This window comes from Pezoporus occidentalis, unplaced genomic scaffold, assembly GCF_034315485.1.
Source record: "Pezoporus occidentalis ecotype Australia unplaced genomic scaffold, CSIRO_AGI_Poc_V1 ctg432, whole genome shotgun sequence".
In the NCBI taxonomy this organism is placed as follows: domain Eukaryota; kingdom Metazoa; phylum Chordata; class Aves; order Psittaciformes; family Psittacidae; genus Pezoporus; species Pezoporus occidentalis.
Genome location: NW_026915761.1, coordinates 1 through 15023, shown reverse-complemented (window position 1 = coordinate 15023; position 15023 = coordinate 1). Strand labels below are relative to the sequence as shown.

Here is a 15023-nt window from a genome sequence, read left to right as displayed (position 1 = left end):
GACCTCCACAATGGGGGGGAACCCAAAGGGGGGACCCTTGGTATGGGGTGGGGGGGGACAACACAGGACACACTGGGACCCCCAATATGGGGCTGGAGAAACAACATTAGGGACCCCCCCCTAATGGGGACCCCCATATATTGGGGGGTCCATAGAATAGGGGGGGTACCACCCAGGGGACCCCCAATATGGGGTGGGCTAGCACACTGGGACCCCCCACTATGGGGTAGGGGCACCCAGGGGACCCCCACTATGGGGCGGAGGAAGCCACTGGGGACCCCCATAATGGGGATGCACCCATTGGGGAACCCCACTATGGGGCTGACACCCATTGGGGCCCCCCCATTGTTAACCCCCCCCCCAATGTTATCTTTTGAAGCGCTCCAGGGCCCCACACTTGGGGGGCAGAGGGGGCCCCATCTTCTTCTTCTCCCTCTTCTTCCTCTCCTGCTCCCGTTGCTCCATGCTCTGCCGGATCACAGCCTTTGGGGGGGGGGGTAAAGTTATGGGGCACCCCATTAAATGAATGGGGGGGGTAAAGTTATGGGGCACCCCATTAAATGAATGGGGGGGGTCAGGTTATGGGGCACCCCATTAAATAAATGGGGGGGATGAGGTTATGGGGCACCCCATTAAATGAATGGGGGGGGTCAGGTTATGGGGCACCCCATTAAATGAATGGGGGGGTCAGGTTATGGGGCACCCCATTAAATGAATGGGGGGGGTCAGGTTATGGGGCACACCATTAAATAAATGGGGTGGTCAGGTTATAGGGCACCCCATTAAATGAATGGGGGGGGTCAGGTTATGGGGCACCCCATTAAATGAATGGGGGGGGTCAGGTTATGGGGCACCCCATTAAATAAATAGGGGGGGGTCATCCTATGGAGGACCCCATTAAATGAATGTGGGGGGCACCCCATAAGTGGGGGGGACACCCCATAAGTGAGCTCTGAGCCCCTATGGGTGCTGCTGGTGGGGCTCTCCATGGTGCTGAAGGGGCCTCAGGCTATGGGAGATGCCCCCAAACCCCTTTGTGCCCCCCCAAACCCCTTTAGTACCCCCCAAACCCCTTTAGGACCCCCCCAGACCCCTTTGTGCTCCCCCCAAACCCCTTTAGGACCCCCCCAAACCCCTTTAGTACCCCCCAAACCCCTTTAGGACCCCCCCAGACCCCTTTGTGCTCCCCCCAAACCCCTTTAGGACCCCCCCAAACCCCTTTAGTACCCCCCAAACCCCTTTAGGACCCCCCCAGACCCCTTTGTGCCCCCCCAAACCCCCTTAGGACCCCCCCAAACCCCTTTAGGACCCCCCCAAACCCCTTTAGGACCCCCCCAAACCCCTTTGTGCCCCCCCAAACCCCCTTAGGACCCCCCAAACCCCTTTAGGACCCCCCCAAACCCCTTTAGGACCCCCCCCAAACCCCTTTAGGAACCCCCCCAAACCCCCTTAGGACCCCCCCAAACCCCTTTGTGTCCCCTCCCAACCCCCTTAGGACCCCCCCAACCCCCTTTGGGCCCCCCCCAAACCCCTTTAGGACCCCCCCAACCCCCTTTAGTACCCCCCAAACCCCTTTAGGACCCCCCCAAACCCCTTTTTGCCCCCCCAACCCTCACCCTTTGCTCCTCATGGGCCACCTTCTTCTTCCTATGGAGGCCGCTGCTCCCTTTGCTCTTGCGCCGGGGCTTGAACTTGCCCTTGGCTTGGGGGTCAAAGCCCTATGGAGCAAGGAGGGGGGGTGGGTTATGGGGGTGCTGCCCCATTCCCCCCCCCCCCCCCCCCCGCCCCATAGGGTACTTATGGGGTGCCCCACGCCATGGGTACCAGGCGCTGGATGCGCTCGTCCCGCTTCTGCTGCAGCGTGGCCGTGTCCATGCGGCCCAAGAGGGATGGGTCCAGGGTGATGAGCTCGGCAGGGATCTGTGGGGCACAAAAAAGGGGGGATAAAGGGGGTTGGGGGGGCACAAAGGGGTTTGGGGGGGGGCACAAAGGGGTTTGGGGGGCACAAAGTGGGTTTGGGGGGGGGTCCTAAAGGGGTTTGGGGGGGTCCTGAGGGGGTTGGGGGGGTTCTGAGGGGTTTGGGGGGGTCCTGAAGGGGGTTGGGGGGGTCCTAAAGGGGTTTGGGGGGAACAAAGGGGTTTGGGGGGGGCTCAAAGGGGTTTGGGGGGGTCCTAAGGGGGTTTGGGGGGGCACAAAGGGGGTTTGGGGGGGCATAAAGGGGTTTGAGGGGGGGCTCAAAGGGGTTTGGGGGGGGTCCTAAGGGGGTTTGGGGGGGGCACAAAGGGTTTGGGGGTGTCGTAAGGGGGTTTGGGGGGGTCCTAAAGGGGTTTGGGGAGGCACAAAGGGGCGTCTCCCATAGCCTCAGAGGCCCCTTCAGCACCATGGAGAGCGCCACCAGCAGCACCCATAGGGGCTCAGAGCTCACTTATGGGGTGCTCCCCCCCCACACTTATGGGGCGCCCACCCTACACTTATGGGGTGTCCCCCCCCCACTATGGGGTGCCTAACCTCCCACTTATGTGGTGCCCACCCCACACTTATGGGGTGCCCCCCCTACTTATGGGGTGCTCACCCCAATTATGGGGTGTCCCCCCAACTTATGGGGTGTGTCCCCCCACTTATGGGGTGCTCTTCACTCACACTTATTGGGTGTGTCCCCCCCCCACTTATGGGGTGTCCCCACCCCACTTATGGGCTGTTCCCCCCACTTATGGGGTGTGTCCCCCCACTTACAGCGTGGCCACCCCCCACTTATGGGGTGTCCCTCCCCACTTACAATGTCCCCGCCCCACACTTATGGGGCATCCCCCCCACTTATGTGGCGTCCCCTCCCACTTATGTGGTGTCCCTCCCCACTTACAATGTCCCCACCCCACACTTATGGGGCATCCCCCCCCACTTATGTGGCGTCCCCTCCCACTTATGGGGTGTCCCTCCCCACTCACAATGTCCCCGCCCCACACTTATGGGGCATCCCCCCCCACTTATGTGGCGTCCCCTCCCACTTATGGGGTGTCTCTCCCCACTTACAATGTCCCCGCCCCACACTTATGGGGCTGCCCCCCCTACTTATGTGGCGTCCCCTCCCACTTATGGGGTGTCCCTCCCCACTCACAATGTCCCCGCCCCACACTTATGGGGCATCCCCCACACTTATTTGGCGTCCCCTCCCACTTATGGGGTATCTCTCCCCACTTACAATGTCCCCGCCCCACACTTATGGGGCATCCCCCCCCACACTGACATGGTCCCCGCCCCACACTTATGGGGCTGCCCCCCCCATAGTTACCTTCTCCAGCAGCGCCTTCACCTCCCACTCCTGCCGCTGCCGCCGGCTCCGATAGGGGTTGTTCTCCAACGCATCCAAGTTGGCTTCCCCAGCCCCTAACGTGTGGGGCGGATGGGGGTCAAAGGGAACTTATGGGGTACCCCCCGCCCCACATGGAGCACCCCATAGGTGCCTATGGGGCCGGCACCCACCTGGCACCAAGATGCTGCTGAAGCCTTGAGCGTGCCCGACGCCGAGGACGTCCTCAAAGGGGCAGAAGCGAAGGGCGCTGGGGGGCTGGGGGGGGCGGTGGCAAAGGTAGGGTTGGGTGGGCAGCTCCTTGGCAACGTCCTTGTAGACCTGGTTGGGGGGCAATTGGGGGGGGGAGATGGGGCTGGGGTTGATCCATGGGGGCATGGAATGGGTGGCAATGGAAGGACCTTCAAGGTGTTGAGGTGTTGGGGGTCAACAAGGGACTATGGGGCTGGGGTTGACCCATAGGGACATGGAATGGGTGGCAATGGAAGACCTTCAAGATGTTGAGGTGTTGGGGGTCAACAAGGGGCAATGGGGCTGGGGTTGACCAATAGGGGCATGGAATGGGTGGCAATGGAAGGACCCTCAAGACCATTGAGGTCTTAGGGTCAACAAGGGACCATGGGGCTGGGGCTGACCCATAGGGCCATGAAATGGGTGGCAATGGAAGACCTTAAAGACATCGAAGTCTTGGGGTTCAACAAGGGACTATGGGGCTGGGGTTGACCCATAGGGCCGGGGTTGACCCATGGGGCATGGAATGGAAGGCAATGGAAGACCTTCAAGACGTCGAAGTCTTGGGGTTCAACAAGGGGCCATGGGGCTGGGGTTGACCCATAGAGGCATGGAATGGGGGGCAATGGAAGGACCTTCAAGACCATTGAGGTGTTGGGGGTCAACAAGGGACTATGGGGCTGGGGTTGACCCATAGAGGCATGGAATGGGTGGCAATGGAAGGACCTTCAAGACCATTGATGTGTTGGGGTTCAACAAGGGACTATGGGGCTGGGGTTGATCCATAGGGCCATGGAATGGGTGGCAATGGAAGGACCTTCAAGATGTTGAGGTGTTGGGGGTCAACAAGGGGCAATGGGGCTGGGGTTGACCCATAGGGGCATAGAATAGGGGGCAATGGAAGGTCCTTCAAGATGTTGAGGTGTTGGGAGTCAACAAGAGACTATGGGGCTGGGGTTGACCCATAGGGCCGGGGTTGACCCATAGGGCCATGGAATGCGTGGCAATGGAAGGACCTTCAAGACCATTGATGTGTTGGGGGTCAACAAGGGACCATGGGGCTGGGGTTGACCCATAGGGCAGGGGTTGACCCATAGGGCCATGGAATGGGTGGCAATGGAAGGACCCTCAAGATGTTGAGGTGCTGGGGGTCAACAAGGGACCATGGGGCTGGGGTTGACCCATAGGGCCGGGGTTGACCCATAGGGCCATGGAATGGGGGGCAATGGAAGGACCCTCAAGACCATTGAGGTCTTGGGGGTCAACAAGGGACTATGGGGCTGGGGTTGACCAATAGGGGCATGGAATGGGGGGCAATGGAAGGACCTTCAAGATGTTGAGGTGTTGGGGGTCAACAAGGGGCAATGGGGCTGGGGTTGACCCACAGAGGCATGGAATGGGGGGCAATGGAAGGACCTTCAAGACGTTGAGGTGTTGGGGGTCAACAAGGGACTATGGGGCTGGGGTTGACCCATGGGGCATGGAATGGGGGGCAATGGAAGGACCTTCAAGATGTTGAGGTGCTGGGGGTCAACAAGAGACTATGGGGCTGGGGCTGACCCATAGAGGCATGGAATGGGTGGCAATGGAAGGACCTTCAAGACGTCGAAGTCTTGGGGTTCAACAACAAACTATGGGGCTGGGGTTGATCCATAAGGCCATGGAATGGGTGGCAATGGAAGACCTTCAAGACGTTGAGGTCTTGGGGGTCAACAAAGGACTATGGGGCCGGGGTTGACCCATAGGACCATGGAATGGGGGGCAATGGAAGGACCTTCAAGGTGTTGAGGTCTTGGGGGTCAACAAGGGACTATGGGGCTGGGGTTGACCCATAGGGCATGGAATGGGGGGCAATGGAAGACTTTAAAGACGTCGAAGTCTTGGTGTTCAACAAGAGACCATGGGGCTGGGGTTGATCCATAGGGGCACGGAATGGGGGGCAATGGAAGGACCTTCAAGATGTTGAGGTGTTGGGGGTCAACAAGGGGCAATGGGGCTGGGGTTGATCCATAGGGGCATGGAATGGGGAGCAATGGAAGGACCTTCAAGGTGTTGAGGTGCTGGGGGTCAACAAGGGACTATGGGGCTGGGGTTGACCCATAGGGCTGGGGTTGACCCATAGGGCCATGGAATGCGTGGCAATGGAAGGACCTTCAAGACCATTGATGTGTTGGGGGTCAACAAGGGACCATGGGGCTGGGGTTGACCCATAGGGCAGGGGTTGACCCATAGGGCCATGGAATGGGTGGCAATGGAAGGACCCTCAAGATGTTGAGGTGCTGGGGGTCAACAAGGGACCATGGGGCTGGGGTTGACCCATAGGGCCGGGGTTGACCCATAGGGCCATGGAATGGGGGGCAATGGAAGGACCCTCAAGACCATTGAGGTCTTGGGGGTCAACAAGGGACTATGGGGCTGGGGTTGACCCATAGGGCCATGGAATGGGTGGCAATGGAAGGACCCTCAAGACCATTGAGGTCTTGGGGGTCAACAAGGGACTATGGGGCTGGGGTTGACCCATAGGGCCATGGAATGGGGGGCAATGGAAGGACCTTCAAGATGTTGAGGTGCTGGGGGTCAACAAGGGGCAATGGGGCTGGGGTTGACCCATAGGGGCATGGAATGGGTGGTAATGGAAGGACCTTCAAGATGTTGAGGTGTTGGGGGTCAACAAGGGGCTATGGGGCTGGGGTTGACCCATAGGGGCATAAAATGGGTGGCAATGGAAGACTTTAAAGACGTCAAAGTCTTGGGGTTCAACAAGAGACTATGGGGCTGGGTTTGACCCATAGGGCCATGGAACAGGGGACAATGGAAGGACCTTCAAGATGTTGAGGTGCTGGGGGTCAACAAGGGACTATGGGGCTGGGGTTGACCCATAGAGGCATGGAATGGGTGGCAATGGAAGGACCTTCAAGATGTTGAGGTGTTGGGGGTCAACAAGGGGCTATGGGGCTGGGGTTGACCCATAGGGGCATGGAATGGGGGGCAATGGAAGACCTTCAAGACATCGAAGCCTTGGGTCTCAACACGGCGCTATGGGGCTGGGCTTGACCCCTAGTACCACAGCACGCCTTGAACCCCCCCCCCCCCCCCCAAAGCCCCGCTATGGGTCTCTATGGGGCTGGATTCACCTGCACCACGTCCCCACAGGAGGCGGCCAAGAGCCCTCGTTGGCTGAAGTCGAGATGCGCGGCGCCCAACGGCAGCACCAGCTCGTGGAGCGCCTTGTAGGTGCGTAGGTCGAAGAGGCGGAGCTTGCGGTCCAACCCGGCCGAGGCCATGTATCTATGGGGCACGCAACCCCATAGAGCTCACCCCATAGACCCCCCATAGCCCCCTATAGGAGACACAAGGAACGGCCCCCAACGCTTACGTGCCGCTGGCGTCGATGGCGAGCGCTCGCACGGCGCCGCGGTGGCAGAGGATGCGCACCAATGGCTCCGGTACGGAGGGGCTCCATAGGGTCACGGTGCCTGGATGGGGGGGGGTGTTATGGGATGGGGGGGGGGAATGAGTCTTGAGGATCATGGGGGTTAAGGATGTAAAGGGGTTTGGGGGGGCACAAAGGGGTTTTGGGGGGGTTTTAAAGGGGTTTGGGGGGGTTTTAAAGGGGTTTGGGGGGGTCACAAAGGGGGTTTGGGGGGGTCCTAAAAGGGTTTGGGGGGGTCCTAAGGGGGTTTGGGGGGGTCTAAAAGGGGGTTTGGGGGGGCACAAAGGGGCTTTTGGGGGTCACAAAGGGGGTTTGGGGGGGTCCTAAAGGGGTTTGGGGGGTCTTAAAGGGGTTAGGGGGGGGACACAAAGGGGTTTGGGGGGGCACAAAGGGGTCTGGGGGGGTCCAAAGGGGTTTGGGGGGTCACAAAGGGGTTTGGGGGGGCCTTAAAGGGGTTTGGGGGGCACAAAGGGGGTTTGGAGGGGTCACAAAGGGGTTTGGGGGGGGACACAAAGGGGTTTGGGGGGGTCCTAAGGGGGTTTGGGGGGATCTTATCGGGGTTTGGGGGGGCACAAAGGGGCTTGGGGGGCTCACAAAGGGGGTTTGGGGGGGTCCTAAAGGGGTTTGGGGGGGTCCTAAAGGGGTTTGGGGGGTCACAAAGGGGGTTTGGGGGGGTTCTAAGGGGGTTTGGGGGGGTCACAAAGGGGGTTTGGGGGGGTCTTAAAGGGGTTGGGGGGGTTGTAAAGGGGTTTGGGGGGGCCCAAAGGGGTTTGGGGGGTCACAAAGGGGGTTTGGGGGGGTCCTAAAGGGGTTTGGGGGGGTCTTAAAGGGGTTTGGGGGGACACAAAGGGGGTTTTTGGGCATCCTAAAGGGGGTTTGGGGGATCTTATCGGGGTTTGGTGGGGCCCAAAGGGGTTTGGGGGGTCACAAATGGGGTTGGAGGGGGTCCTAAAGGGGTTTGGGGGGTTCTAGAGGGGTTTTGAGGGGGTCACAAAGGGGTTTTGGGGGTGCCCTAAGGGGGTTCCCCCCCCCCACCGTTGCCGTGTCCCAGGTGCACGACGGCGTTGGCCGGGTTGTGCCCCATGGCCGCGGGGCGCCCGGCGCGGGTGCTGAGCGCCGCCAGCTCCGTGCCCAGCGAGACGTCCACGTAGTGCAGGGAGCCCCGCGCGGTCTGCGGGCGACAGCGACGGCAGAGCCAAACGGGGCGAAAACGAGACAAAAAGAGACAGAAACGGCTGAAATTGAGCAAAAAACGGCACAAAACGGCGCAAAAAGAGACAGAAACGGCCCAAAATGAGACAAAACGGCTGAAATTGAGCAAAAACCAGCCCAAAACGGAGCAAAATAGGACAGAAACGGCTGAAATTGAGCAAAAAATGGCACAAAACGGCGCAAAATAGGACAGAAACGGCTGAAATTGAGCAAAAAATGGCACAAAACGGCGCAAAATAGGACAGAAACGGCTGAAATTGAGCAAAAAACGGCACAAAACGGCGCAAAATAGGACAGAAACGGCTGAAATTGAGCAAAAAACGGCACAAAACGGGGCAAAATAGGACAAAAACGGCCCAAAATGAGACAAAACGGCTGAAATTGAGCAAAAAACGGCACAAAACGGCGCAAAATAGGACAGAAACGGCTGAAATTGAGCAAAAAACGGCACAAAACGGAGCAAAATAGGACAAAAACAGCTGAAATTGAGCAAAAAACGGCTGAAATTGAGCAAAAATGGCTCAAAAACGGCACAAAATGAGACAAAACGGCTGAAATTGAGCAAAAATGGCTCAAAAATGGCGCAAAATAGGAAAAAAAGGCTGAAATTGAGCAAAAAACGGCACAAAACGGCGCAAAATAGGACAAAACCGGCCCAAAATGAGATAAAACGGCTGAAATTGAGCAAAACACGGCTGAAATTGAGCAAAAATGGCTCAAAAACGGCCCAAAATGAGACAAAACGGCTGAAATTGAGCAAAAATGGCTCAAAAACGGCACAAAAAGAGACAGAAACGGCTGAAATTGAGCAAAAAACGGCACAAAACGGAGCAAAATAGGACAAAAACGGCCCAAAATGAGACAAAACGGCTGAAATTGAGCAAAAATGGCTCAAAAATGGCGCAAAATGAGACAAAATGGCTGAAATTGAGCAAAAAACGGCCCAAAATGAGACAGAAACGGCTGAAATTGAGCAAAAATGGCTCAAAAATGGCGCAAAATAGGACAAAACAGCTGAAATTGAGCAAAAAACGGCACAAAACGGAGCAAAATAGGACAAAAACGGCCCAAAATGAGATAAAACGGCTGAAATTGAGCAAAACACGGCTGAAATTGAGCAAAAATGGCTCAAAAACGGCCCAAAATGAGACAAAACCGGCCCAAAATGAGACAGAAACGGCTGAAATTGAGCAAAAAACGGCCCAAAATGAGACAGAAACGGCTGAAATTGAGCAAAAATGGCTCAAAAACAGTGCAAAATGAGACAGAAACGGCTGAAATTGAGCAAAAAACGGCCCAAAATGAGACAAAACGGCTGAAATTGAGCAAAAATGGCTCAAAAACGGCACAAAATGAGACAAAACGGCTGAAATTGAGCAAAAAACGGCACAAAACGGCGCAAAATAGGACAGAAACGGCTGAAATTGAGCAAAAAACGGCACAAAACGGCGCAAAATAGGACAAAAACGGCCCAAAATGAGACAAAACGGCTGAAATTGAGCAAAAATAGCTGAAAAATGGCCCAAAATGAGACAGAAACGGCTGAAATTGAGCAAAAAACGGCACAAAACGGTGCAAAATAGGACAGAAACGGCCCAAAATGAGACAAAACGGCTGAAATTGAGCAAAAATAGCTCAAAATGGCCCGAAATGAGACAGAAACGGCTGAAATTGAGCAAAAATGACCCTTTCTCCCCCCCATCCCCCCCCTTTCTCTCCCCCATCCCCCCCTTTCAGCCCCCCATCCCCCCCTTTTCTCTCCCCCCATCCCCCTCCCATTCCCCCCTTCTCCCCCCATCCCCCACCTTTCTCTCCCCCATCCCCCCTTTCTGCCCCCCATCTCCCCCCCATCCCCCCCTTTCTCTCCCCCATCCCCCCCCTTTCTGCCCCCCATCCACCACCTTTCTCCCCCCAACCCCCTCCCATCCCCCCATCTCCCCCTTTCTCTCCTCCCATACCCCCTTTTCTCCCCCCATCCCCCCCTTTCTCTCCCCCCCTTTCTCTCCCCCAACCCCCCTTTCTGCCCCCCATCTCCCCCCATCCCCCTCCCATTCCCCCCATCTCCCCCCATCCCCCCTTTCTGCCCCCATCCCCCCCTTTCTCCTCCCATCCCCCCTCTCTCCCCCATCCCCCACCTTTCTCTCCCCCATCCCCCCCTTCTCCCCCCATCCCCCCCTTTCTCTCCCCCATCCCCCCCTTTCTCTCCCCCCATCCCCCTCCCATTCCCCCCATCTCCCCCCCATCCCCCCTTTCTGCCCCCATCCCCCCCTTTCTCCTCCCATCCCCCCTTTCTCCCCCCATCCCCCACCTTTCTCCCCCCAACCCCCTCCCATCCCCCACCTTTCTCTCCCCCCATCCCCTTTCTCCCCATCCCCCCCCTTTCTCCCCCCCAACCCCCTCCCATCCCCCACCTTTCTCTCCCCCATCCCCCCTTTCTCCCCCCCATGCCCCCCCTTCTCTCCCCCATCCCCCCCTTTCTCCCCCCAACCCCCTCCCATCCCCCACCTTTCTCTCCCCATCCCCCCTCCCCCATCCCTCCCCTTCTCCCCCCACCCCCCCCCATCCCCCCTTTCTCTCCCCCCCATCCCCCCTTTCTGCCCCCATCCCCCCCCTTTCTCTCCCCCATCCCCCACCTTTCTCCCCCCCAACCCCCTCCCATCCCCCCCTCCCCCCATCCCCCCCTTTCTCTCCCCCATCCCCCCCTCTCCCCCCCCAACCCCCTCCCATCCCCCCCTCCCCCCATCCCCCCTTTCTCCCCCCATCCCCCCCTTTTCTCCCCCCAACCCCCTCCCATCCCCCCCATCCCCCTTCTCCCCCCCCCCCCCCGCCCCTCCCCCACCCACCGCCGTCGCCAGCAGGAAGTGGTGGGGCAGGAAGCGCATGCGCAGGGGGCGGGGGCAGCCCTTGAGGACGCTCAGCTCCAATCCGAGGCCGTCGTAGACGTGGAGCCAATGGCGGTGGGCGACGGCCACGAGGGACTCGCAGTGAAGCCACCTGGGGGGCGGGGGCAGCTGTGGGGCAGCTGTGGGGCAGCTGTGGGGCACGGGCACTTGTGGGGCACGGGCACTTGTGGGGCATGGGTACTTGTGGGGCAGGTATGGGGCACGGGCACTTGTGGGGCACGGGTACTTGTGGGGCACGGGTACTTGTGGGGCAGCTATGGGGCATGGGTACTTGTGGGGCACGGGTACTTGTGGGGCAGCTGTGGGGCACGGGTACTTGTGGGGCACGGGTACTTGTGGGGCAGCTGTGGGGCACGGGTACTTGTGGGGCAGCTGTGGGGCACGGGTACTTGTGGGGCAGCTATGGGGCACGGGTACTTGTGGGGCACGGGTACTTGTGGGGCAGCTGTGGGGCACGGGTACTTGTGGGGCACGGGTACTTATGGGGCATGGGTACTTGTGGGGCACAGGCACTTATGGGGCAGGTGTGGGGCACGGGCACTTGTGGGGCACGGGCACTTGTGGGGCACGGGTACTTGTGGGGCACGGGCACTTGTGGGGCAGCTGTGGGACACGGGCACTTGTGGGGCACGGGTACTTGTGGGGCAGCTGTGGGGCAGCTATGGGGCACGGGCACTTGTGGGGCACGGGTACTTTTGGGGCAGGTATGGGGCACAGGTACTTGTGGGGCAGCTGTGGGGCACGGGTACTTGTGGGGCAGCTGTGGGGCACGGGCACTTGTGGGGCACGGGTACTTGTGGGGCAGCTGTAGGGCACGGGTACTTATGGGGCACGGGTACTTATGGGGCAGCTATGGGGCACAGGTACTTATGGGGCAGCTGTGGGGCACGGGTACTTGTGGGGCATGGGTACTTATGGGGCATGGGTACTTATGGGGCAGCTATGGGGCACAGGTACTTATGGGGCATTGGTACTTATGGGGCACAGGTACTTATGGGGCATTGGTACTTATGGGGCATGGGTACTTATGGGGCACAGGTACTTATGGGGCATGGGTACTTGTGGGGCACAGGCACTTATGGGGCAGCTATGGGACATGGGTACTTGTGGGGCAGCTATGGGGCATTGGTACTTATGGGGCACGGGTACTTATGGGGCAGCTGTAGGGCACGGGTACTTATGGGGCACAGGTACTTATGGGGCAGCTATGGGACATGGGTACTTGTGGGGCAGCTGTGGGGCACGGGTACTTGTGGGGCACGGGTACTTGTGGAGCAGGTATGGGGCACAGGTACTTGTGGGGCACAGGTATGGCCTATGAGATTATTATGGGATGCGGGCTGTAGGGTTATTATGGGATGTGAGGTTATTATGGGCTATGGGATTATTATGGACTGCGCACTATGGGGCTGTTGTGCGCTATGGGGCTGTTCCATGCTATGGGGCTGCTCCGCGCTATGGGGCTGTTCTGGGCTCTGCGCTATGGGGCTGCTCCGCTATGGGGCTGCTCGGTGCTATGGGGCTGTTGCGCGCTATGGGGCTGCTCCGCGCTATGGGGCTGTTCTGGGCTCTGCGCTATGGGGCTGCTCCACGCTATGGGGCTGCTCCACGCTATGGGGCTGTTCCGCGCTATGGGGCTGCTCCGCGCTATGGGGGGCTGCTCCGCGCTATGGGGGGCTGCTCCTCGCTATGGGGGGCTGTTCCACGCTATAGGGCTGTTGTGCGCTATGGGGCTGTTGTGCGCTATGGGACTGTTCCACGCTATGGGGCTGCTCCGTGCTATGGGGCTGTTGTGCGCTATGGGGCTGTTCCGCGCTATGGGGCTGCTCGGCTATGGGGCTGTTCCGCTATGGGGCTGCTCCGCTATGGGGCTGCTCCACTATGGGGCTGCTCGGCGCTATGGGGCTGCTCGGCGCTATGGGGCTGTTGTGCGCTATGGGGCTGTTGTGCGCTATGGGGCTGTTCCGCGCTATGGGGCTGCTCCGCGCTATGGGGCTGCTCCGCGCTATGGGGCTGTTCTGGGCTGCGCGCTATGGGGCTGCTCCGCTATGGGGCTGTTGTGCGCTATGGGGCTGTTCTGGGCTCGGCGCTATGGGGCTGTTGTGCGCTATGGGGCTGCTCGGCGCTATGGGGCTGCTCCGCGCTATGGGGCTGTTGTGCGCTATGGGGCTGCTCCGCGCTATGGGGCTGTTGTGCGCTATGGGGCTGCTCCGCGCTATGGGGCTGTTGTGCGCTATGGGGCTGTTCCGCGCTATGGGGCTGCTCCGCGCTATGGGGCTGCTCCGCGCTATGGGGCTGTTCTGGGCTGCGCGCTATGGGGCTGCTCCGCTATGGGGCTGTTGTGCGCTATGGGGCTGCTCCGCGCTATGGGGCTGTTCTGGGCTCGGCGCTATGGGGCTGTTGTGCGCTATGGGGCTGCTCGGCGCTATGGGGCTGCTCCGCGCTATGGGGCTGTTGTGCGCTATGGGGCTGTTCCGCGCTATGGGGCTGCTCCGCGCTATGGGGCTGCTCCGCGCTATGGGGCTGTTCTGGGCTGCGCGCTATGGGGCTGCTCCGCTATGGGGCTGTTGTGCGCTATGGGGCTGCTCCGCGCTATGGGGCTGTTCTGGGCTCGGCGCTATGGGGCTGTTGTGCGCTATGGGGCTGCTCGGCCCTATGGGGCTGTTCCGCTATGGGGCTGTTGTGCACTATGGGGCTGTTCCATGCTATGGGGCTGCTCCGCGCTATGGGGCTGCTCGGCGCTATGGGGCTGTTCCGCGCTATGGGGCTGCTCGGTGCTATGGGGCTGCTCCGCGCTATGGGGCTGTTCCGCGCTATGGGGCTGTTCCGCGCTATGGGGCTGCTCCGCGCTATGGGGCTGCTCCGCGCTATGGGGCTGTTCTGGGCTCTGCGCTATGGGGCTGTTGTGCGCTATGGGGCTGTTCCGCTATGGGGCTGCTCGGCGCTATGGGGCTGCTCCACTATGGGGCTGTTGTGCGCTATGGGGCGCTATGGGGCGCTATGGGGCTGTTGTGCGCTATGGGGCGCTATGGGGCTGTTGTGCGCTATGGGGCGCTATGGGGCTGCTCGGCGCTATGGGGCGCTATGGGGCGCTATGGGGCACTCACACCACGTCGTTGATGGGCTCCATGACGTTGATCTCGCAGCGCAGCTCCTTGGTTTGCCAGTCCAGAGCCGCCACGTGCCCACGGCGGCCCCCCAAGAGCAGGTGTCTGGGGGGCGATGTGGGGCAGTGGGGGTCAATGGGGTAATGGGGGGCAATGGGGGTAATGGGGGTAATGGGGGGCAATGGGGGGAACAGGGGTGATGGGGGTAATGGGGGTGATGGGGGTGATGGGGGGCAATGGGGGGTAATGGGGGGCAATGGGGGGTAATGGGGGCGATGGGGCAATGGGGGTAATGGGGGGCAATGGGGTAATGGGGGGTAATGGGGTAATGGGGCAATGGGGGGCGATGGGGGTAATGGGGGCAATGGGGCAATGGGAGGCAATGGGGGAAACAATGGAGGTGTCAATGGGGGGTGTCTATGGGGCGTCTGTGGGGTGTCTGTGGGGTGTCCGTGGGTGCTTATGGGGTGCCTATGGGGCGCCTATGGGCTGCCTATGGGGTGGCTATGGGGTGTTTATGGGGTATCTATGGGGTGCCTATGGGGCGTCTGTGGGGCGTCTGTGGGGTATCTAGGAGGCGTCTGTGGGGTATCTATGGGGTGTCTATGGGGTGTCTGTGGGGTGTCTATGGGGCGTCTATGGGGCGTCTATGGGGTGCCCGTGGGGTGTCTATAGGGTGTCTGTTGGGTGTCCATGGGGTGTCTGTGGAGTAGCTATGGGGCATCTATGAGGTATCTATGGGGCATCTATGGGGTGTTTATGGGGTATCCATGGCGTGCCTATGGGGTGTCCATGGGGTGTCTATAGGGTGCCTATGGGGTATCTACAGG

At 59.9% G+C, this 15023-nt stretch overlaps 1 protein-coding gene across 1 annotated transcript; it reads right to left on the bottom strand.

Moving 5' to 3' along the window:
- Positions 1–423: 423 nt before the first annotated feature.
- On the bottom strand, positions 424–14312 carry WDR46 (WD repeat domain 46; the record flags this gene model as incomplete). Its single annotated transcript, XM_062634646.1, has 10 exons — positions 424–483; positions 1617–1718; positions 1825–1920; positions 3290–3384; positions 3481–3628; positions 6673–6826; positions 6915–7014; positions 8007–8142; positions 11027–11177; positions 14194–14312. Coding segments are annotated over 10 exons (1161 nt in total), but the record flags the coding sequence as incomplete, so codon positions are not given.
- Positions 14313–15023: the final 711 nt, after the last annotated feature.